Source organism: Cornus florida, unplaced genomic scaffold (genome assembly GCF_030987335.1).
Source record: "Cornus florida cultivar Cherokee Brave unplaced genomic scaffold, ASM3098733v1 CherokeeBrave_3.0.0_Hap2_Chr05, whole genome shotgun sequence".
Classification (NCBI taxonomy): Eukaryota; Viridiplantae; Streptophyta; class Magnoliopsida; order Cornales; family Cornaceae; genus Cornus; species Cornus florida.
In genome coordinates, this window is record NW_026775575.1 from 106,658,102 (window position 1) to 106,683,738 (window position 25,637).

The 25,637-nt window shown below is 34.5% G+C and overlaps 2 protein-coding genes across 2 annotated transcripts; one reads left to right on the forward strand and one right to left on the reverse strand.

Annotated features, from left to right (window-relative positions):
* The first annotated feature begins 5,859 nt into the window (after window positions 1–5,859).
* On the forward strand, window positions 5,860–20,543 carry LOC132308308 (protein DNA-DAMAGE INDUCIBLE 1). Its single transcript, XM_059806353.1, has 16 exons — window positions 5,860–6,068; window positions 6,214–6,246; window positions 6,382–6,509; window positions 7,308–7,416; window positions 10,585–10,701; window positions 11,649–11,714; window positions 14,220–14,282; window positions 14,365–14,409; window positions 14,660–14,721; window positions 15,853–15,946; window positions 16,525–16,617; window positions 16,702–16,771; window positions 16,907–16,977; window positions 19,543–19,594; window positions 19,950–19,975; window positions 20,203–20,543. Exons 1-16 carry the CDS (start codon window positions 6,003–6,005, stop codon window positions 20,329–20,331), a joined length of 1,224 nt encoding a protein of 407 aa, XP_059662336.1. The 5' UTR covers window positions 5,860–6,002; the 3' UTR covers window positions 20,332–20,543.
* A 1,215-nt stretch (window positions 20,544–21,758) lies between these two features.
* Window positions 21,759–24,133, reverse strand: LOC132308309 (uncharacterized). The gene is made up of 2 exons (XM_059806354.1): window positions 23,983–24,133; window positions 21,759–22,671 (listed from the first exon to the last, which is right to left on the reverse strand). Exon 2 carries the CDS (start codon window positions 22,646–22,648, stop codon window positions 21,938–21,940), a length of 711 nt encoding a protein of 236 aa, XP_059662337.1. The 5' UTR covers window positions 22,649–22,671; window positions 23,983–24,133; the 3' UTR covers window positions 21,759–21,937.
* Window positions 24,134–25,637: the final 1,504 nt, after the last annotated feature.

The window sequence follows — 25,637 nt, forward strand, 5'->3', positions numbered from 1 at the left end:
CACAGTTCAGCCTGGGTAGAAGGTGACATATAAAACACGTTTTTCAGCGGTCAAGTACCTAGACCTACCAGGGAACTTTAGTTATATCTAGCTACTCAACCTTTGCAATATACGCACCCTAACCGTGATCAGGAGACTCAAGCTCGTATCACGGTACCATAAATATATATATAAATTCCTTTATAGTGCAGAAAGATAAAACAAATATCTATTATGTCGTTCAACTATTTTAGTTGACAGGACATGCATTCATGTAAGATTTAACTGTTTTAGTTAATCCATTCTTTATGTATGAAGGGGTAGGACTTAACTTTTTGATCTAATCCATCCCTGATATGTCACCGTCCCGTACCGGTACATATAACGCAAATGATCCTTGAATGATGCAACATTTTATGCAGTTCATCAAATCATATCCACATAATCCAAATAGTTGATATACAGAATTTAAACAGTTCATCAACTTGAAAATTCAGAATCCATCCATGTAGTTAACGAGACAAAGTTTAATAGTTCATCAAGTTAAAATCCAGTATCCATCCATGTCATTGACAATTTAATTCATTTAATTAAATTCAACTAACCCATAGTACAGTCCAGCAGTTGACAATATTAACAATAGTAAGAGTCAATTATAAAGCTGACAATGACAAACTATAACTCAGAAAATCCACAGTACTAACCAATAGTTGGTGAAACATATAGAACAGTTTAACCATTAAAATAACAATCTCCATTTAATTAATGAAACCCAATTTATTAGTTCCTTAATTAAAATCCAACCTATGCACAAATAAGGTCTAATAGATACATGACCCTATTCTGTATCTAACATAGATTTCAAAACCATCCTCCAGTCATCCAAGTTGCTGAATTAAATTTACACAACTAGATACTTTACAATCGCCAACAATGTGCGTCATTATTTAAAACTCCCACACTGTGAAAACCCTTAGCATATTAGGATAAAGTATTCATTGTGAATCCTAATATAGCATAATAACATGTTTATATTCGATGCAACAGTCCGTTAAATTTTTAAAACAAAACTTAGCGCACTAGTCCTTCCTATCTGTTAGCAGCGTACAAAGTCGCTTATTTTTACACTGTTTATTCCATTTGCCCTATGAACCAAAATATACAATTAGAAGAATTAAAATCCCTTAAAATTACTTTTAGAAATCTCATTCCAGTCCCTGAAACCATTTAGAATTTCAAACATGGCCCAAATAGTGCCCAAACAGCTCCAGAATGCATCCAAACGTGTCTTAACCAAGGGAGCCTGCTCTAAAATCAAAGAGCAGGCTCTTTTTCACTTAGAGCCAGCTTCCTAACCCCTTGGAGCCGGCTCTTTGAAGGTGGAGACGGCTCCCACAAATCTGGAGCCTTTTCCTCCCACTTTGAGCCTTCTCCACTCTTCTGCTTCACCTTCTTCTTCCACGGCGATCTTCAACCTTCTATTCCCAGTTTTTCCCTAAAGTTTTTTAGAGTTCAAACAAGGTCTAAAGAGCCCTAGAAATTCTTTGAATTCCATTATAAATTGATTTACAGAGGTTCAAATCCGAATCGAAGTAGTCTATACAAGGAAGCAAACACAGTTATACACAAAACGTAGAACAGATTTCAATTTGATTCATTATGCATAAACACTTGTTTTAAAGTTTATTACATCCCTGGAGTCTATTTAGAATGCACAAAACACAAGTTTATAGGAAAGGAATAGACTGAAACTTGCCTCACGATTCCGGTTTGAAACCTTAAGCGTCGTCTCTAAGTTTCAGAATTCTCCAAGTCTGTTTCCCCTCTGCTCTGCTCACAGTTCCCTTCCTCTATTGCTTCTTGGTTCCATCCAGAAGCAACCCCTCTGTTCTTCCTCCTTTAGCCTCACAGAAAATCACCCGAGACCCTCTCTGTTTCTCTCAAGACCAGTCTAGAGCCTCAGTTTTCCTTCTCACAAATATTACGTGAGTAGGATTGTTCCCAACCCTAGCAGACTTACAAGAAAATATATATAGACGTCCCAAACCCTAATCTGCGTAACTCTATATCTACCGAATTTAATTTAAAACCTAATATAAGTCTGCGTCCATACTATATAAAAATAAAACCCTAATCCTATATCATATACAAGACCAAATAAAACAATTAATTTAGACAACTAAACAATTAACATTAAACACTTACTTTAAAACAAATACACAATTAAAATTAAACAATTACTTTAAAACAAATAAACAAGTAATTTAGAATCAAGAACAAATACACAATTAATGTAAAATAAAGAAACAATTAAACAATTACGCAAATAAGCACATAAATCACATAATGAAATAAAAATGCAATAAATCAAATTTAAATTTCCATTGTATCCTTTTGAAAACTAGGGTTATTACATTCTTCCCCCCTAACAAAAGGAATTCCGTCCTCGAAATTCACGAAACTCTGAACTAATGCCCTTGTAAAATTCATTTCCGTTTTTATGTGGCACAACCTCTTGAGATGAGCCCCACCAAATTCCAACATGTCTAACCATATACTGAGTGTTTATGTATAAGCAATAGCATAAATGTACAACTCTTAGGTTGTATTGATCAATGATCCAATCTTACCCAATAGTTAACGAAGGTTAACTATCTTTGTTCCTCCAAGTTCCATAGAACAGACACATAAAATTCCCATGCATCCAGTGCTAGCTATTTAGTAACGCTAAACAATATGGTACAGCCTAAATCGAGAAACAACATCCTGGAAAAGTCAGTGTAATACATAAAACTGACCTTCCTTCAAAAATATTATTTCCAATACGAAAGTCCTTCCAACAACTATTTCCTGATAGAAAACTCTCATGTACGAGTTCAACTATCTACAAAATCCGACTGCTGCCTCCAAACCGTGCGCAATCATTACCAAAAGAGAGTATTGATCCCATCCAGTGGACCCCTTATTAAAACTCAAACTGAAACTAAAATAAAGTCTAAAACTAAACATAGAAAAGATTCCTACGTAGTCGGAGGAATGAATATCTGTATCTGCTCTGCACGTCCAAGCTCTAACCCTGGAACTGACGGACACCTGAAAAATAATGAGTGGGTCAGGCCCACATGCAAGTCATATTCTACTACGATCTAAGCAGTAATCCGATACGCAGATACATCCTAGATAGCTCAACAATATCTATCTAGTCCATACATATATATATCCACACTAAGGGATATTCACTGGACTACAGTAGGGGTCTCAACCTGAATAGAAGGCAACATGCAAAAACGCACCCAAAGGTGGGCATGAGTACCTAGACCTAACAGGGTACACCTCAACCTACTTTAACCAGTTACGCATCCACTGCATATACGCACCCTAACCAACGAGTCTGAAACTCAAGCTCATCTCGTGGTACCATAAACATATATATAAAGTCCATCCAAACCCAGAGTATGTCATTCAAATACTTATTGAGATAACATACGATATACAAATTAGTTAGTCACTCAACTTATTCAGTTGATATGACTTAACTACCATCCATTAATCCAGGAAGCCATTCAACTTAGTCGCAGTTGATCTGACTCAATCACAATTTGAATTCAATATTTTTCAATCCATCATTTAATTCATTAGGGTAGGTTTAAGCGTTTTGAGCTAAAACGTCCCTAGTATGTCACCGTCCCATACCGGTGCATACAATCCTCCATATCCATGTAAATTACATAACATAATAATAAGCTAGTAGTTTACAATCCAAACCATTATCCATATCATTGCAGAAAGGTATTAAAAATTTCAGCAATATAAATTCCAACATTAATTCATGTAATTGCACTAGAGAATTTGATATTCCAACACTTAACATCCAGAGCATGCATAGTTCAAACCTTAAACATAAAATGATCTATCATGTATCTAATATAAGATTTATCATCTTATTATAATCCATTATATTGCCCAAAACCAAGCTAAGCAATTTGGTTCTTTCCATCCATTATTAGTATGCTAAGTTGTATGCTTTTATACTGATTCATCCTTTAAATAATTTATAAAAATTTATTTACATATCCGTATTGTCGAATTTCCTAAGCATAAAAAGTGTATTATGCATTTTAGAACCATCCAAAGTCCATTTAACCCATTTAGATTACTTAAAATAGATTCTTAAACAATTATGGGCAATTAAAACTAAGTTCCAGGTCGCGGCCCAACTTAGTCGGCTCAATTGCCAACTGAGCAGGCTAAGTTCCTAACTTAGTCGGCTAAATTTCCAACTGAGTCGGCTAAGTTGCCTACTTAGTCGGCTCAGTCTCCAACTGAGTCGGCTAAGTTGGTGCTGATGCCGTCTTCTTCGTCCGTTCAGCTTCTGTAAACCCTAAAACTCCATTGCTAAGGCCTTTAAGCTTCAACCTACGTCCCATACATCCATACTAAATTATTTTAAGTGTTTTAACATGCAAATATTCAATTTAAACAACAGTTCATGCATAAAGATCACAAAACTAAAAAAAACACGAACATGTATGTATAACTCTGCAACACTCTGTTTTATTTTGATTAAGCATGCATAATTAATTTGTTTTAGCATTAATTAAACTCGTGGAGTTTAGCTAGGCATGCATAGAATACGAATTAAAGGGAAGGAGCAAGGACAGAAACTTGCCTTTGAGTTTCAGATTTGAAACTCTAATCCACGTCTCTGAACTTCCAACTTTGTTCCATGCCTCTGTTACTCTTGGCTAACCCAGAAGCAACCCACTCCTTCCTCCTTGAGCCTCTCTATTAAACCCTCAAAGTTCCTTCTCTGTTGCTCTCTGTATTCCTCTCTATAACTCTCCGTTTCACAGTATTCATGAATAGGCTGAATATGGTTTGTTTTGTAACCCTTGGCAGACGTATGCTTATGTATTTATAGGTTTTAATCTAAATCCTATATTAAATCCTAAACCATCAACAAGTCGGCTCTAACCCAACTACAATGTATAACATAAAACCCTAATAATGAAGCAACTAAATTACATTTAAATCACAAAGCCACATAAATAATTAAAACGCTAGAATATAATTAAGTTAAAAAAAAGCAAAATACAATTTAAATAACCAATTAAAATAATTCCATTAAAACCATAATAATAAAAGAAAATAAAACACCATTTAAATAAACCAATCCACAAGTAATTTAAACAACACAAGACAAACAAGCATGTAATCGATTAACAATCAAATAATCAATTAAGTCCAACACACAAGCAACTAAACAATTTAAATAATAATAAAAAAATAATTAAAATAATAAATTAAATACCAGGACTATCCTTCTGAAATTAGGAGTATTACAGTGATGAACAATGTTTTCTCTCTCCCTCTCTGTAGAAAAATGAGGGCCCAAAATAAAGAGAGGTTGGTTAATTGAGGGTAATGTTGTCTTTTGGCTTTTCCGGCACCTTATTGTTAGTTCAAGGAGTTAAATATAACAATTTGTTAGTTCAAGGGGAATTTTTGTAGTTGAAGGGGGTTAGTTGCAACACCTCAATAATTCAGGAGAGTATTTTTTGTACTTTTCCCGTATTATATTAAATAACCCATCGAATTCATGTATCAGTTTAATTTTTTTGAGACCCAAAATTTTAAAAAATCTATGCTAATCTAAATTCGTGAACAGATTGGATCCGCACAAGAATACTTATTTATGAATCAAGCTATTCATCGGATAGATTAAAAAATCAACCCAAACAGAAGAATGTCAAGAGCCCAATCAAATCGAATCAAATTTACGAATAAAATAAACTCCCAACACAAGAGATATGCTGAGATTAGTTCAACTATTCAAAGTTACCTGTAAAGAGCGAAGAAAAAAATAATAATAATAAAAAATTTGTCAATTCTAGATTTTACCGAGCTAAATAGAAAATAAGACTTCAAACGAAGAAAACTTTCCGAATAAGAAAAGAAATTTTTTCCACAAACACACTCCCGAACGACATTGCACCGAGAAAAATCGAATCGTATCGGGGAAGATGAAGATCACTGTAATGACTGCGGACGAGCAGATCATCACGCTAGACGTTGATCGCCACGAATCTGTACCGCTCTTCCTCTCTCTCCAAACCCTAATTTCACTTTGTTCTGTCGATTTCAAGTGCCCTAAGCTCACCTATTCGCGCTACTTGTTTGATTCTTTCTTGTAATTTCCGTCAACACTAACTTTTTTATCGATCTCATTTACAGGTCGAAAACTTGAAAGCTCTGCTTGAGGTTGAGGTGAGATCGAGAATCTGAGATATCTTAATTTCCTTCTGTCTCTATATATGTGCATGCACGTGTGCATAGGTATACATAGATGTATCTGTATATATTACTAATGTATGGAGTTTTTATTTATTTAATTATAAACAGACACAAGTGACACTTCAGCAACAGCAGCTGCTATTTAATGGAAAAGAGATGAGGAATGCTGAGAAACTGAGTGCTCTCGGTGTTAACGATGGAGATTTAGTGATGATGGTTTCTCAAGGTTCTTCAAGGTATGATTTGCATTTCTATTGCTTTTAGTTTTCTCAAATGTTACAGGGTGATAAGTTAATAAGATTATATAGCTTTATGGGTTCAAAGGGCTATGTAATTGTTGGCATGCTGGTCATAAACTTCTTAGCATGGTTAATTCATCATAGTTTGCAGTTTTATGTTATTGTGTAAAAAATTGGAGTCTTGGACAGATATGAATTGATTTTATGATTTGGATAAGGTCGTGATGCTTTTGAAAATAAAAGGTGGAAACACTGCTTATAAATTTGAGGCTACAATCAAGAATAATCTTGTTCTTCTTTCATGAATCTGACACCCAAGAATAAACGTGCCTGAAAATTAGTTGATTGGCAGTGAAGTGCCTGATTTAGGTGAATTATTACTATTATTTAGTGAAGTCCTTAAGAAGAATGTACCAAAGTATAATATGCAAATAGCTGCAGGAACCAACTTATGGCAGCATACCTGGATTAACTATTATTAAGCTATTATAATTATGATAAATATTGTAATGAATTAAACTGATCATTCATGCTTTGCATCATCGGTATATAGTTTTTGATTGATGCCCTTTCTTCATCAAAATGTATGGAGACCGTGCATTTGAAGAATTATATGCTTTCTGTAGCTTCTTTGCAATTTCCTTCACTATTCCCTTGCAGTCTGTTATAATCATGCATCTTATTGGGTCTGCTGCTTCTCTTTTTCTTTTATATTTTTAAAAGATATTTCTTTAAATCAGGAGTGAACCTACTCCACGTCATTATGCTAAATGGTAATGATATATAATATTTCAGTGCATCTGCAAATGACTTGAGCTTCAATCCAGACGGGTCTGCAGTGAACCCTGCAGCCTTTCAGCAGCATATCCGCCGCGATTCTAATATGATGGCACAGCTGTTTCAGGTAGGATGAAATGTCTTCTTATTTTTTATTTTTTCCCTGAAGCATTTCTTTCCATCTCGATAATATTTGGTATTAATAAATTGAAATTGGTAGCTTCTAGCTGAAAAAACATCAAGAGTCAGAAAATTGTGTCAGTTAACAAAGTACAACGTGGGCATCTTTTGCTCTTCCTTGTTTAGATTTTTTCATTGTGGTTTAATTTTTAGTACTTTGACTTGTAAATCTTGTTAAATTTCCTATATATGCTACCAACGGAGCAAAGATTTGAGATCCTGTTGGTGGCTGAAGTTATGGAAACTGCGTTGAAACCTTAAACATCATGATTAGCTACCGGCTGGTCACAGCTGTTGACCCAAAAATGAGTGCAGAGTTTCTGACTTAACCCGCCAAAACACCACACACACCCACACCCATAAAAACAAGAAAAAAATAGAAAAAGAATTGTGCACTGTAATTTATAGTGTGGCATTTGTGCGCGCGCACACATATATATTTAAAATTGAATCTAGTTGCAATTATAGTCTGACATATGCTGAAATGGGGAGGGAGCTGGTACGGAAAAACCTTCTGTATAAGGTTCGAAATGTTGAATTGAGGTAGAGTAGACCGATGATCCTTTAGTCATTTGGCTGGCTATTGAAAGAAAAATCAAGAAGCAGGATGATCTGTAACTACCACACACGCAGGTAAGCGCCCGTGGAACGGAACTGTGCGTTGAAGCATTCGCATTTCGTTAGCCCCTTATCCAGATCTGGTTGTTTCATCCGTTCTTTCTTCTTCCTGGGCAGTTTCAAGCAAACGCCTAGTCTTCTTTTCTGGATGATAAGTAATCGCTGAGTTCCAGTAGCATGACGAAATGGGGTCGACTACTTTTCTATATAGGGGAGACAGACGTTTTTCGATTTGTTGATCCTCCTCTTAGCGAAAAAGGGGTTTAAGCGAAATTCCCGGGGTTGATGCAAAGAATGAGTGAAATGAATAAACTGCACCTCGTTCCTTGACTAGGAGAGAGAAGACTGTGTATCAACACCAACTCAGCAACCCTACTCCGTGAAGCTTACAGAGCTGCCCCCTTCCTGTTCCGACTTTAAGGTCCTCGAGCCAAACCTTCCCACAAACGAATATGAAGATGAAAAGTGTAGGGGGCCAAGGCCATATAGAAATATTAAACTAGCTGAACTTAATGAAGAAAGCAACTCTCATATTACTTAATAGAATATTTAAATAGAGTAGCTAGGAGACTTGTCACACCAACCCCAGCCCTAATACGCGAATCCCACCCCTTGTCTTCTTGTTTTCTATGCCCATTTGCGTGACCTTAAAGGAACGCTATAGCCCAGTCAACCAACAACAACAAGGCCCTGGTTAGTGGTTACATAAAAAGAAATGAAAAAGAAAGGGGGCTTACGCATGACGGTGTTGGGTCGGGAGTGTACAACAGTCATTAAAAAAAAATTATGTCATATTTTTATGTTACTGTTCCTTTTTAACCGCAAATATATGACAATTCCCAGTTTGCCATTACTCTTTATTTATTTATTTTTTTTTCTTTTTGTGAGAACAGAGGGTGTCCCACTGGGATACCCGCAATCATCTCAAACCATAGATATCGAGTAAACTCAAGGAGGAGGTTTGTGACGCCTCCATGAGTGAACACAATGTATACCTAGAGACATATCAACTTGGCTACCCCGTGGGGGTCATTTGCCTTACTTGACAAAACTAACGTTTTTCTTAAGATCCGTAAATACTAGGTCCATGCAATATTTCATTTCAAATGCATGAATGTACACTAGCATTCGGGATATAAAATCATACGAGCACACATCCAATTAGCATGTATGGTATGGATGAACTGATAAGTGGTAATGCAAACTTAAAGTTGTACTTGTACGTATCCTGAAGTTATCATTTGAAGGTTCAGTGGTAATGCTAACTCACAGCTGCAGTTGTACTTATATATATATACCTGAAGTTACTTATCAAAATATATATATATACATATATATACATATCCTGAAGTTGTCAACGGAATATGTGCTGTGCTTTATTAGGACGATGCAACACGAAGCTGTTGTTGGAAGGACCAATTTAAACCTGAAATACAATTAAAACCATACTTAGGATAACCATTTTTAGCCAAAGCAACCAAACCTAAAACTGTCATTGGATGGATCATGGATCGATGCAAGCTATAGCATTCACATTCAATCAATTGGGATCAGATTATCTCGTCATTCCACGTCACCATTGTGGCTCTGTGGACTTTTATTCCATGGGTTTCAATTTCAATCTATTTTTACAGGGAATAGTACCTCTAGGACACCTCTAATACTACGAGTACTCATATTCAACATAGTCCATCACGCAATACTAGAAACATGCAATTCCAATAGTTTCCTCACAACCATGCTCAACGTTATTACTGTATTCAGGCATGTAACATCCAATAAGCATGTTGTTAATAAATCAAATAAAGTCAGAAGTTAATTGATGCAGATAAATCCAGTATCAAAGTTATTGAGTGCAACAATGTCTCTTATTTCCAACGACTACCTTAATATTGGTGTTCAATATTCAATAGTCATCCTTAAATTACACCCGCTAAGTACATCCATTTTTATGCATGTTAAAATTTTACACCTAAAAAAAAAAAAAAAAAAATTACATATAAAACTTAAGTTATCCCAAAGCAATAAATATTGTTTTGAAAAAGGTGGGTGCAAATTTTATGTCGTCATCAATACATGAAATCAATTAGAGTCGCATATATCCAAAAACATATATACTGATTAGTCTGATATATACATGACAATAGAATATCAAATTGAAGCATTAAAATATAAGGGTCAGAAGAGACATGTAGTTTGGTAATTTTATATATGGAATTTTGCAATTGAACATTGTGGGCAATGAATTTTGATGCTTTAAAGGAAAATGATATACTTCTCTTCCTCTTTTGCCATCTCATGTCATTGGAAGCATATAGTTATCTGCAGTGATAATATTTTCTAATATTCCATTGATTTGTTGTTTGTTGGTACCATGACATGCTTTACTTAAATTACGGTTTCCATCACTGTACCATCTTGTTATTGATCTAAATATTGTTCTTACCCCTAGCTTGCAACTTCCTTTGACACTACAAATGTTATTTTGTACTTACAGACGGATCCTGAATTAGCACAACTTCTTCTTGGAAATGATCTCAACAGATTGCAGGACCTCTTAAGACAGCGTCATCGCCAAAGATCTGAATTAAGTCGTCAAAAAGACGAGGAGCTAGTAAGTAGTTTGTATTGTAGACTATTCTTCCCTAATAACTTGGAATTTATTGAATATTATACTACCATATATTTTTCTTTGATTAATTGATCTTTACTTCAACAGTCACAATTTTTACTTTCATAATTTCACAGCAGTGAAGATTTGGAACTTGTTTTTTGACGCTTATTTAAGGTGATGTGCTTGTAAGATGCTTTGAGACTTTGAATTTTATGCAGTGGGCTTATTAAGCTTTTCAAAGTTTCAAACCAAGGTTTAGACAGAGGTGTGCCTATGCATTGTTCTACACGTTTTATTCAGTATATGGACACCTCGTGGCAAAAGATGCTTTAAATTTTATTAAGTAATTTAGTGGCTGGATATGTTTCTTCTATGTTCAGCGAGATATATGTGTGTGTATATATGTCATACTTATGTTCAAATCACACTTGTTATATTATACTTTTAGGATGATCATGTATCTTTGTTGAACCATGTTCTTCCTGTTTTGGTATATATGTAAGCAATTATGGAATATGCTCTTAATTTGTCCAAGTTTTGGAAAATGTTATTCAAAAAATTAGATTTGCACTTTTGTCAATATTTTATGGTAATTCATTTATCTTAAACAATGATGAAAACCCTAATTGCCAATGTCTCTAGAGTTTACCTTGGTCACAAGTAGAAGAAAACTTACGGAAGCTTCACTTATAGCCTTTGCTTCTATGTATCCTGTATACATCTTTTACCACATATTATCAATAAATTAAATTCTAATTTATGCTGTGAAGTTCCTAAGATAGTACTGATTTAAGGTCGAATGAAATTGCTCTATCTAGTATCTACTTCTGTCTTGTTTATCCTTGAAAGTTTTCTTGATTTATAGATATGCTAGGATTCTTTAAATTGTCCAATATTGTTCTATAGAAAAGCTGATTTAACCAAGTTCTTGTCACTCTGTTACACAGGCACTACTTTATGCAGATCCATTTGATGTGGAAGCGCAAAAGAAAATTGAAGCTGCTATTCGCCAGGTCAGTAATCCTGGCAATTTTTGGAAGAGAACTATCTGGTAAAAATGCATGGATAGGCCTTTCCATTTATCGTGCATCTTCATTACATCTTCATAGTGGAAGGCAAACTAGAAATTGTTGGTACCAGTTGTGCTGGGTGTTGTGAAAGGTGGAAGCAGACCTAACAATTAGCATTATTTTTCTTTGGGACTCAAATTCGTATACTAATGCCTGGTATCTTTTGCTGTTTTACTTAGCAACGTTTTCATTATATAAGATATGAATGCCCAAATTTTCTTGTACAAAAAACCTTAAATGTGACAAATGATATTTGCAAGTGGCTTAATAGTTTTAGCTTTAGGCACAATGACTTCTGAATTAATGAGAGCTTATTCACCGTTACCAATCCCATAATTAGTTGGCACCTTGATTGTTTCTTTAATGGCGATGGCATGAATTTTGTGTGATACTTGGACCTTTCATTTTTGTTTTCCTTCACACATTAAAGTTCATACGTAGATTGTACTGTATGTTTTCTGTCATGCGCTTAATGCAAGGGCCCTTCCAACATTTGAGAGATTGTGACTTGCTGTTTGGTTCTATGGTTGTTAAAATCTTGATCCAATATCGTGTGATCTTACAATCATATAATCCAAAAGTACCATATTGATTTAGATTGCACAAAAAACTCTATTGTGGTAGAATCTTTATGGAACTTTGTGATCCCAAGTTGACTACCCATTCTATTAATCCTAATATACATTGCTGTGCTACTACTCCCTCCGTCCCAAAATAAGCGTCCTTTCCATTTTGGTATGTCTCAGGAATTGTCCCCTTTGAAAAGTCAATATACGAAATTAATTCTTTCCTAGATTATCTTCAAGTATTTCATAGCTTTTGGTCCGCTATCCTGATCATGGTTCCCCTACCCCCAGAGGGAAAGGTCCTTACCTTTTGGTCGGCGGGGAGAGATTCGAACCGCTGACAACGTGGTTCATAGCCACGTGCTCTAATCCTCTGAGCTTCAAGCCCCACCTTGTCCCCACTGTGTTCCTGGGAGTACCCTAAAAAAGGAACCTTTCCTCTTCCCAATCATTTCGGGTTAATAAGATGTGAAAGCGCAAAATTTCTTAAATTAACAATGTGCATCTTTAAGTTAGTGGAAGGCTAGTTTTGTAATTTTTAAAAGAGACATGCATACATTGCATGTTCCCTTAAAAAGAGTCTCCAAAAGGAACATTTATTCCGGGATGAAGAGATTACTTATTTTCTTCCTTTATGAGAAGTAAGGGCCCAAGAACCTAAAAATAATATAAAATGAAGATCAAAACTCGTTTAATTGTCCTAAGTAAGACCATTATGTTAATTATTATTTTTTTTTTTCCCATTTTAAATGGACATGACTCTTACTAGTCTGTTTCTAACTTGTCAACAGCTTCAAAAAATAATTTAGGCAATTTGATCCTCATTTTGACTAGAATGAGTCCGACTTTATTTCCTCTCTATATGGATGTATATTCTAACATTCGGTTGGTAATTTTTCCATGATATGTAACAGGAAAATGGGATAAAAGTCTTTTTAAAAACAGTGTTTCACTCTTTTGATTTTGATCTCTTCTCTCTCTCGTTTAGATTCAGCAAGTTTGCTTCAAAGCAATCAATCTCTCATCAACAAAATTCTTCATGCTCATTTTTGTTTCCCCCCCTATTTTGTAGGCTTTGCCTCAGAGCTTTTTGTGGCTGAGCCTCCATAGCACTTTAACTAGATTTCATTTAAAATGTATATGAATTGTTTCCTACAACATATAATCATTGATGAATAATAATTTGTGAACTTTTTTAAGTTATGTTTTATATCTAACACTGTAAGGTGTTATCATAGTGTTTTGTAAATTAAATTTTTAATGCTAACAAATTTTTTATACGTGTGAGAGTTGATGTGCTCCAAAATTATTAGGAGGATCTTTTGGAACTTTGGAATTTTATTTGCTACAAATATTTGACTTAATTTTTTAATATTTTCATGAGTTTTAAGATTGTTCATGGTGTGTTTTTAAGAATTCTTAAGATGTAAAAACATTATTAGGTATATTATTCTCATTCTTTTAGAATCTTATGGCTCTCACAGAGTCACGGTCCTATGATCTAATGTTGAAGGCCCCTATTAATCCAGCATAAGATTCCGATTTAAACAATTTTAAATGCTAATATGCAATGGAACAGATCTCATTATATCATGAGAATAAGCATGCTGTTCTTGTGTCTTTTGGGGCTAGAATTTTTTTAATAGCTACAGTAATTGGCTTCATCATGTTCAGTATGTATCCAGAATCAGGACACTGCTATAAAGTTGTAAGACAGTTCTTTGTCAATTGTTCTAATATTTCATGATTTGATTTCATTAATTCTGTAGTTACTTGATTTGTATCTCTATACTTGCAGTCTTGAACTACTATTACCACATAGAATTAGTTTTTCCTAATAAGATCTACTTTTCTCTTTGGGTCTTTGCATTATGGTTTGCAGAAAGGTATTGATGAGAACTGGGCAACTGCACTTGAACACAATCCTGAAGGTTTTGCAAGGGTGGTATGTCTAAATACCTACGTAAAAATTGTATTTATTATTATTTGTTTAGAAATGAATTTAAATTTCTTAAGTGACTTTTCAGGTCATGTTGTATGTCGACATGGAAGTCAATGGTGTGCCTTTAAAGGTAGTGACAAGGAAATATAGCGAAGAAAACTCCCTTCTTCATTTTAATATTATTTCTCCTATTTTTAACGTCTTATGTGATATCAAAAGTTTTGAGTATTCAATCAGTGACAATTGTATGAGTCTTTTTGCAGGCAATTGACAGTACAAAAAGTTTGTGTTACTTTGATTAGTGCAATTTTTCATGTGGTATCCTGTTTTTCTCCTTTTGCTTTAAATTAGAATGGGAATTTTGCTTTGCTTTATTTCAGGCATTTGTTGATAGTGGAGCTCAGTCAACAATAATATCTAAAAGCTGTGCTGAGCGTTGTGGGTATGGGCTATTGCAATTCTGAACTTATTTATCTTGCTCGCTAGGAGCAGTAATCGTTTCACTCCTTTAGTAAAAAAGAGTTATGCAACATAAATTGGTTATATACTTCATATTACAAAAGCACTAGTGTTGACATTTGCTATACATATGCATGGAGCCCTATGCACGTGTACAAGTATTTGCATTTGTATTTGATCTATATTAGTGTAATACAAGTCCATAGTAGCTGTCTAGAAAAAAATCTTGATGCTTGTGACCCTGGCATCTGTTTCGTGTGTGGTCAGTTTAATTTCTGATGCCTTGGGTTTGGCAGGAATCATAAAGCAACTGAAGATTAAAAATAATAGAATTTTGGAGTGTTTAGGAACTATTGACATTATCCTCTTTTGGTACATAAATTAAGTTTGTTAAATATCAGAAAAGTGCAAAGATGTGATTCAAATTTGCTCGTGAATCAGTTAAATTAGGCGATCATTGCTTATGAGATATTCTTCACTTATTTTCTGGAAAAAGATTTATTTTCTCACTTATTTTACTGAGAGTCACGTGCAAGTTTTGCAATTGCTATGACATTGTGCAAGTGATTCAGTTTAAATGATGGTTGACATCCCTACTATTGTAATTTTCATACCAACTTCAGTGTAACATAAAATTGAAGAGGAATTATTGATTGAAGTTTAATGGATATGCCTAGCACTTGGAAGATATATATTACTAATTTTTTAATCTCACTGTCTATTTCGTAGTTAAGTTTGTTGAACTCACTAATCCTTATATCACAACTCAAGTTTGGGCACTTTGGCAAGTAACTGTACTTGAATTGTAAACATATAAGCAATGTTTTTGGAAGGAGGATTTGGAAAGGCAGAATCGGGCTGCCAAAGGGTAAAAATAGCTCTATGGAAACAAAACTTGGTTTATTGACCAATTTAATGCAATGCAACTTGACAAACCTCAACACAACAAAGCCTTTATCCAACTACTTGGGATCGGTTTTATAGTGATATATTTTAATTAATCGTCACCCTTAATGTCATCTTCATTGTCATCATTGAAGCATTTTCTTCGTCATAGACTAGAAATTTTCTGTTCAAATGGAAGATTTATTGTTGCTGACATGTTCTCTTTCAGATTGTTGAGGCTTTTGGATCAACGTTATAAGGGCATTGCTCATGGAGTCGGGCAAACAGAGATACTGGGTAGAATACATGTTGCTCCCATCAAGGTAATACATACACTGGCCTTCAAATTAAAAATGGAATCTGTCTTTTGTTTCATTGCGTAAGCAGACCTCTACATATCTTTTTATTCCTGTGCATGCTTGTGTCATTTGCATTTGTATGCGACTGATGCATTCATAGATGAGATACATGTACACAGTATTTTGACATGTACCCACGTGCATTCTGTTTATTTTTTTCCCCGTTTTTCATTTATGTTATTTTGACATGTGTTCAATATGATAGATCACCTCCAACACTGATTGACTAGCTTTCTTCATTGTGCTCATTTCATTTAGGGAATTCTATGAGGACTTGGTTGAGTGTTGATATCTGTGTTATCAGATTTTCAAATATATTTTTTCAATTCGTGGTAGTTGACATACACCTATTCTCTTCGTTTTTATCATCCCATTCTGGCTAGCATTTTTAGTACTATCTTGGAAGATGTTTAAAATTGAAATATATGTGAGATGCTTGTCATTTCAGGTATAGATTTATTCAATAATGTGACACATTCTATGTTTATGAAAACTGCCTTCATGAGTTTGTTTGACATTTTGTTTTTTAAACAACAATGTAGATTGGGAATATATTTTACCCCTGTTCCTTCTTGGTACTGGATTCTCCCAATATGGAATTCCTTTTTGGGCTGGATATGCTCCGTAAGCACCAGGTAACATCCTTTTCTTTCAAGTGTCTTTAACTAATGGGTTCTACATGAATTTGGTAAATATTTCTAACATGGCCACTGTTGCAGTGCATAATTGATTTGAAGGAGAATGTCTTGAGAGTTGGTGGTGGGGAGGTTTCTGTACCATTTTTGCAAGGTTTATCTTATGTCTTCTATACTTGCTTTATTGTTTTCACTCCATTATTTTGTTTGTTACTTGGTAATATTTAGGATTTCTTTTATTATTAACCTTGCTTTAGAAACTAATTGGTTGAAGTTTCATTTTTTTCAGAAAAAGACATTCCATCTCGTTTCCTGGATGAAGATAGGTACTCCAAGCAGGCTTCTAGCTCAGGAGACGCTGTAAGGATATTCTTGATTATGTGTTTTTACCAAACAATATATTCTATGATATTTGCCTCACCTGTTGATTTAGTAAATGTGGTATTCACACATTCTGTTTTCTTTCGATTGTTTTCTTTAAAGTGCATACACAATTTTATATGTGATATTTGATTTGATATATTACTTAGTGGAGCTAATCCTATGAAAAGAATTACAGAATTATGCAGCTATCCAAATCATTATTACATGCGGTGTTTATTTTAGTTTCAAGACTTGGATATAGTAAATGGGAATGAAACTTTATAAGAAGCATGAGAGTGCTCAAAACCTCTAGCAGAGTGAAAAGGCTTTCTGAAATTCATTTTCGCAGAAGATGTCCTATTTTTATTTGACACTTAGAATGCTGATATTGGTTGGTTTGCAATCATCTATAATGATACATCAAGCTATGTTTCCTATGCCACAAGAAGGAAATAAAAATAAAAAAAATAAAAGAGAGAAATGAGAAAAGAACAGAAAAACATGAAGCAACTGTCCAGCGAGGCCCCACATTGTTGTTCTAAAATTATTATTATAATATATATATATATATATATATATATATATATATATATATCAAATGGTCATTCAAGATCAAGATATGAAGGAGAGAGAGAGGATCAAAATATGAGAGAGAGAGAGAGAGAGAGAGAGATGTATGAGGTAGGAAGTGTTGGTGCAATGAAATGGTGGATGTGATGAATGTATAGATATATAGGGATTTTATAATGATTTTGGGGGGAGTGGCTAAGAGGAAGAGCAGTAACGCATGCATTATGAAATGGCTATGGATGGTAACAAGTGGTCCACCAATTAAAGCCGTGTTTGTTAATTTTTGGCAGTTTAGAGAATCTGCTAAACTTGGGAAAAGACTTGGTAGGTTGTCATAATATTTAATGAGCTTTACCAGACAAATAACCTTGGACAGAGCCAAGTGATAGGAACCTTGTTCAGCACTGATAGATGCCATGTCTACCCAAACTAGTGCGATGGTGGAGTCGTGTGATTGTGAACCTTGGTACCCCCACTGTTTGGAATGAAGGAATATTATAGCTAGAAGCTAGGGGTAAAGGAAATTAAAGGATGGAAGTCATTTCCTTCGTTTGGTAGACATAAAATAAACAAAAGAAAGGAATGTCTTGTGATCTCCCACTATTCTTTTTATTTTTTTATTTTTTGGGTAATTACGTCGTGGAGAGGTTCAAAATATAGTATCCAAGGTGCATTATGCAAAGTCTTTACGAAAGAGATCCTGAATGCATAAATTTGAAAGAAGACATAGTAAAAAAAAAAAAAACAAAAAAAACTCAAAACACCCATTTTTACCTTTGGAAATTCGAATCCCCAACCTTGTACAGTTGTACTTTTAAAAAACTAAAGAAATATTATTAAGTTACAATTCATTTCGGGAGAGATATGGAAGTCATTTATTTCCTTTGGTTGGTAGGAGAAAGAAAAAAGAAAAAAACAGAGGATGTCTTTCTTCCCACTATAATTTTTGTCTTTTTTTGGGTATGTACCCTATGAAAAGGTTCAAAATTTTAAATTTAACCCATACAGGGAAGAAAAATTTGTTTGTGCGGTGTGTATGGTGCACCACTTTGCACCGCCTTTCACCATTATCATTTACAATGGTGATTTCATTTCTACATAATTTCATATTTGTAAGCAAACAATAGAATGATAATGATTATTCTCTTCCACTCCCCTCCTATTTCATTTCCCATGTCATTTTATTCTTGTATACCAAACTAGGCCTAAGAAAGGGGGGAGGGAGATTGCTTTCTATTTAGGTATTCGGTGCGCCCGATACACCGTGCACCGGACTAATTTTAGCCGTGCATGCATAACACATGCCGTTACATTAACAATTTTGGTGGCTCCCACTTTGAATGTACACTTGTAACTATTTACCCAGGAAAAAAAGAAAAGTAGTTTTATAACAGCCTTCAGCCATGTTAACCACCCGACATCTCTCTTTTAGCTGTTTCCAGTTGCAAGTGTTCTGACAAGTAGCATGAGCAAACTTTCTATTCTGGTTCAGAAACTTCAAAATTGTGGATAGCTTTCTTATGGAGTTCTTTTCTTTTCCTTCGGTCCCATGACATGGGCTACACAAAGGGTGGTGGCCTTGTCCTACTTAAACCCCACTCCCACAGTGACAATCTTTGAGATGAGCCCTGCATCTCCTAGGGACTAGGGAATGAGGAGATACAACTTTAGCTGCAGCTGGTGTTCTATTAGAGTATTGGACTAATGGCTTATTTGGGCTCTGTGCTGGCTGCCTGGCTGGCTGTATTTAGAATATCTACTTTGATATTGTAATTACTGTAGACAAAATTGGTTAACACACACACACACACACACCTGGGTTAATCGACTTATTGAACTTTAAAAGGTTTTGTGATGTATGCAACATATTCTAGTCGTGTGTTATGCAATTGTTGCTGCATCTCTGTTTTGTGATTGCAATTCTTTTAGCATGAGTATATTTTTGTGTCACAAGTAATTTTAGATTTGTTTTATTTATTTATTATTATTTAGGCCACATCTGGAGCAAAAGAGAGCAGTAACCCTCCTGGCAGTCACTCTTCTGGTAGGTTCTAGAATCCAAATGCAGCTTTTATAGCCCGCAAGCTTTGCACTATTATTCATTTGTTTCATATCCGCCAAATGAGAATTTCCTTAATTATTTCATTGAAGCATGAAATTTGCTATATCAAGGTAAATATTGGTGGGTTTGATCCGTGAGCTTTTCTTCAACTAAGGACGATGTTATGTGAACCCCATTGTTTACTGATAAATCACCTCAATGAGGCTGATCGCCAGGAATACAAAATGTTTGCTGTCATTAAATCAATATTTCATCCTTTTCCATGTCATTCAAAATTTCTTACATTGATGTCTGAAAATGAAACTAACTTATGCCACATATCCCCCCTGCCTTGCAGGAAGTGCACCTGGCAACTTAACACAGGTGATTTTCTTTTAATCATTTCAACTTGCAGAAATTCGTTGTAATTGTTTATTCCATCTTGTTTGTTAATTGACAAGATATCATTTTGTTCAATTGCCATTTCTTGAACTCTACATTTTTTGGTTACTCATTTATCTATTCAAATTGGATCTTTAACTTACTGCCACCAAAACATAAAGGCAGAAGTCAGTGTCTATTTGACTTGAAGGAAAATTGTTCATCTCCAGGGATCTGATTTTGAAGCCAAAGTTGGAAAGCTTGTTGAGCTAGGTTTTGGAAGAGATGCGGCAATACAAGCTTTAAAATTTTTTGATGGTAATGAAGAGCAGGCTGCTGCTTATCTTTTTGGGGGCTGAAGAAAAATTCAATCTTAAAGTTTCCATAGATTCCTGAATTAGTGTTGATTTCCACAACATTGATTGCTGAATTGTATCATAACATTGATTTTTGCTCATTCATTGATTAACAAAATTCAATGAAAACATGAGCAGTTGATTTTGTAGAACACCTAATTATGCAGTGGTGTTACAGCAGGGACAATAATTGAAAAAATTTATGCCTGTGAAAATTGTATCCATGTTTGGTTTTGGTTTTTGCATATACAGGTTGAACACCTAATTATGCAGTGGTGTTACAACAGGGACAATAATTCAAAAAATTTATGCCTGTGAAAATTGTATCCATGCTTGGTTTTGGTTTTTGCATATACAGGTTTGTTGGATGATCTGTCCAAGGCTGAGGCAGCAGTCTTATGGATGTTATAAAGCTATTTAACAATAGGGGTGCCCTTTCTATATATAAAAGATTATTATATTTTATTAAAGGGTCAAATGCAGAAAACACTTCTAAAGTATACTTCCAATATATATCACACCTCACACCCCTTACCCCTTTCGCCAAAAAAAAAGACACTTTAAAGTTTTAATTTATATAAAAATAAATAATTTTGTAAAAATGATTGAAAATGACATTATTGGAGGATGTTTTTCTAGTGCAAAAAACATAAAGTTTAAATTTGGTGGAAATGGATTTCTTTGACAAGTTTAAATCTTAAGTTAACTAAATTATCTTTATTGAACCATTGTATAAAATATATAAAAATAAATAATTTTGTAAAATGATTGAAAATGACACTATTAGAGTACGCCGACAATGGACAAGTAAAGATAAAAATATAAAGGTAAAGTAAAGATAAAAATAGAAAATAAGAAACGAAAATAAAGTGCAAACTAAAAAAAATAAATCTGTTGGTACGAAGAAAAAAAAAAATAGTAGAAAATAGTAAACTGAAATCTCAACAAATTCAAATCCTTGTTCTTCAAATTCTCAAAGTTTTTTTTTTAAAAGTATAGAGATATACATAGAGAAAAAAAGTTTCAAAAAAAAAAAAAAAAAAAAGGTAACGTGTACATCACCCCTCACCCCAATACTTTAAGATTAGTAAGATATATACCCTGCCATTTTTGGAAGAGTAAAAAGGAAAAACGAGTATTACATTACTAATTTATGTCAAAAAGGGTATTTTTGCACAATGTAAAAAGATTAGGGATATTTTTTGTACACTTTTTAAAATAGAGATAAAAGTGTTACGCAGAGTATACCTAGGGGCGTCACATATTGAGATATTACAAATGACACTTTCTTCGCCATTTCCAAGCTTCTGAAAAAGGAAAAAGAAGCTTAAAATGCAAAATAAACGCGGGAAACATTTAGTGCATCTTCTATATCATGGCTTTACTAAAACAAATGCAAGATTTCACACACGCAAAATACCACCCAAGCATACATAAAAACAAAAATAAATATACGGATAAACATGTTCCATGGTGTTACCCAGCAAAAATCCTTTCATGATATCATCCTAGCAGCTGACTCAGTTTACCCAACAAAAATCCATACATATATCAAATGACACAAAATAATGCTCAAATACTTTAAACTTCGAACATAGAATATGGAGGATCAAAACCTTTCTGCCAATCTGGCAGTGACAGCTCTAAGTTTTGAATATACCTTTCCAGCAGGGGAACCTAAGATAAGACTACATAGAGAATCCCTTGCAATTTTAATGTTGGCAAAAGATCCTAATATGTGAATCTTGGTGTCCGCAATTACAATCCTTGTCTTTGTAGAGTTCTCAACAGCAAACTTTGTTTTACCTCCTTTACCAGACAGTCTTCCTATGGCACGAGATAGGTGCTCTCCTCGAAGGGTTTTCACATCCTTGATCTCAAAAGATTCTACGTAGAGCTCTTCCATACGCAGGAGGGCAATTGCATCTATCACATCAAATCCAAGCATGAATGCATGAACAAAATCGGCACATTTCTGGAGGTTGCTGATGTCAGGTGTGTCTGATCTGGTCTTCAGTTCAACCTTGCGAGCCTTGAGATTCATGCGGATGTCAATCTTCATCTGCTCGTATATTGGAGTATAAATTTCCATCCATGTTTTTTTGAGAGGTGTATACCGATGTGGTGGAACAGAAACCTTCCGAAACTGCACCTGACCTTCAGTCATCTCATGAGCCTTCAAAGGCTGAAAGTTTGGCTTGGGAAAAAATCCGTATGCAGGTTTTGCAGCTTCCGGTTCAGCTGGAACCCTTTCAACTTCCATGGAACTGGTGGTGTCTTCGTTAGATTGCATGGGAATGGTACCTTCGCTGGATTGCATGGTGCACTCAGTTGGGAACCACCCTAGAAATGAAAACAACAAATTTGAAATATGAAGATCTAAGTTTAGTCAGACCCAAACCTAGAAATGAAAACAACAAATTTGATATATGAAGATCTAAGTTTAGTCAGACCCAAGTCCGAGGATGTCAATGACTCTTTAACCAAGTACCCATAAGAAATTCAATGTACTATATAGAGTTTAGAGAAAAACAGTTGATAGTAGAGAAACACAAAAATTATATCTATGACACTACATATTAAAAGATCCACTAACAGAGTATATGAGCTATATGGCCCTACTTGCCTGTCCTAGTAAAAACCCTGCAACCATAAATCACACACTCCCCGATCCAGAACACATCATTTTAAGGTATTCAATGAGTTCCCTTAGTAGAATGGCAAGGGAACTCTCGAGGACCGGGCATACCTAAATATATGCCCAAATGATCAACCGCATAAAATTATCTGAAAGCTCATATAAAAAGTGTTAGGGTGCATGTTCAAGTCTGTGCAAAATAATGCCAAAGGCTAGGCGAGCTCCCAGTCTTTCCCTCCCACATCCTGCATAGGCAGGAGAGGCAGGACTCGACCTACATTGGGTAACATTCTACTACACAAACAAAGTAATTCATTTAACAAGAAATTTAATTGATAGAATAAGAAAATTATGATTACTTTGTGGAGAGCGTTATATGCGACAAAATGATTCTTTATTTTATTTTATCAAATGATATAAAATGAATTAAGGCAAAATGCAATCCCAAGCAATAAGGTGATTTTGATAAAAGGGAAAATTAGGTACCAAAAATTTTAACAACTACCTCTAAAACAACAAAAAAAGCCGTTAATTGATTCATATCATAAAAAGCATTGTGAAACAATTACAATATAATCCACGCATAATCAAGGAATAACATTAAAAAAGCAACACAATCTAGCATAAAAGGAAGAAAAAAAAAAAAAAAAAACAAAACAAAAAAAGGATTACAAAACTCATACTGCTGATGGGATTTTTTTATTTTATTTTTATTTTTATAATTTTTTTTCAAGGAGAGGTCAGGTTCGAGGCTTCGGTGGAAGCATGTGTGTGAGTACCCAACTAGGGAAAAAAAAAAAAAAAAATAATAATAATAGATGGCAACCTGCAAATTTAATGTAAGCAGACAGAATTTAAAAAATACACGACTTTCTCTGTCATCTAGAATCTAGATTTAGGATGGCAGGACTTCTCTTCCCCTTTGCAGTCTTAAAGCAGACGTGTGTGCATATATATATATAAAAAGGTTCCAAAAGAAAAACAAAACGAAAAAAATTGATTGGAAGAAAACTCACCTCCGATCGTCGATGTTAAACGCCGAGAGGAAGAGAGTGAATTTTGGTTGACAGTAGCGCTATATTCTCTCTCCTCTCTCGTTCTTCTCCCCTTGGAGGCTTTGACCTAAAAGCTCTCAGCCCTAACTAAACTAACGAAGTAGCGAGACACAAGAACGGGGTTGGGCCTTATCTAATCTGACTGGGCCACTTTAGTCCCAAATCTAAAGTATGAAAAAGCCTTTGGACTATACTAAAGCCGGCTAACTTGGGCTGGCTATTACATAATTCTAGAAACTTCTGGTACGCATTGACGGACGGCCAGGATCAAATGCTTATATATCCTACGGCTGATGGATAAAAGAGCTGGCGTTTAAAATTCTTCAATCTTCTTATGAAAGAGCCAACCTTCGGTTTAGATATTGGGTTGTCTGGGAGGAAAATGGAGAGGGGGGTTAGAGAGTTTCGGAATTGTATGGAATGAGTTGACGGAAAGGTTTACAAATATTGACATGGGTTTGGTTTACCTTTCCGGTTCTACTCATTCCAAATATTTTCGATCACTCCTCCCTTTCCCTTCTTCTTCCCCTCTTCGGATCACGTATAAGAATAAGATTGATTCCATGGTTTGAACTTGATATTTTGTTCTATGGTTTGAACTTGATATTCTGTTGTATTTTGTAGGTTCGAGTTATATACCTGTTTGCTCCATTCTGTCTATGAATTTCTTCAGATTTGCTCCCTTGTGTATGATGCTCTACTTTGTATTGTATTCGCCTAAAATTTCTAGGAATGTAGCCCTTTTATTCTCTTGATGAAGTGGATAGAAAAAAATTAGGGCTATAATAATCCGAGGTTTTCCTTAAATTGCTTTAGATTGTTGGTTTAGCCGTATTGATTTGTTTTTAGTTCTGCCTGAATTCTTATTTATTTATTTTGTTTATTTATTTTTTAATATCTGTTCATGTAATTATATATATATATATATGTAAGTACTTGTCATGATATCCATAAGCTAAAAGGTTTTGTTTTAGCTAATTTTCATTGGCATGTAAAGCCAAGCTTATGAGTTTTTGTTTTTTTTAAAATTGTTTGGTAATTTTTCCAACCATACATATTTTCAAACTCAAAAACAGTGAGAACTGTTCTATTTTAGAATACTCTAAAAATTATTCTTGAAAACAATTTTAAGGGTTGCAAACAACCAATTAACCACTGAAATAACTTTTGGGACATACAGAAATTGATTTTGTCCAAATCAACATCAGAAGGTCAACACCTACGCTAAAGTAGGGAACAAGTTCTCTCTTATACTATATATATATATATATAGTATATATATGTATATAAATTTCTTTCTTTCTTTTCCTGAAAAAAAATATCATTCCCAAAATAAGCAGATCTTTGAATATCAAAATAGGCATGATAAATGAATTGATGTGTTGTCCTGTCACCAGCTCAGAATATGACTGCAAAATAATTATGCACATTTTGATTTTGAAATCAAACTAGGGATTCTGTACTTGTTGAGGATATATGGAATAAAAAAAATATCCTATTATATTTCGATTTTATTTTCAAACTCTCTAGTGCTTTTCTTCAATTGTTGGAAGGATTCAAATGCGGTTGTTGATAAGTCAAAGGCCCTTTGGGACATTTTAAGGTGGTCAGGTCTG

Bases quoted from the DNA above. Each gene is read 5' to 3' on its own strand.
- LOC132308309 (XM_059806354.1), bottom strand. From the start codon at position 22,648: ATGCAATCCAGCGAAGGTACCATTCCCATGCAATCTAACGAAGACACC.
- LOC132308308 (XM_059806353.1), top strand. From the start codon at position 6,003: ATGAAGATCACTGTAATGACTGCGGACGAGCAGATCATCACGCTAGAC. The intron at 6,069-6,213 runs GTACCGCTCTTC...TCTCATTTACAG, and splicing joins ACGTTGATCGCCACGAATCT to GTCGAAAACTTGAAAGCTCT. The intron at 7,417-10,584 runs GTAGGATGAAAT...TTGTACTTACAG, and splicing joins TGATGGCACAGCTGTTTCAG to ACGGATCCTGAATTAGCACA.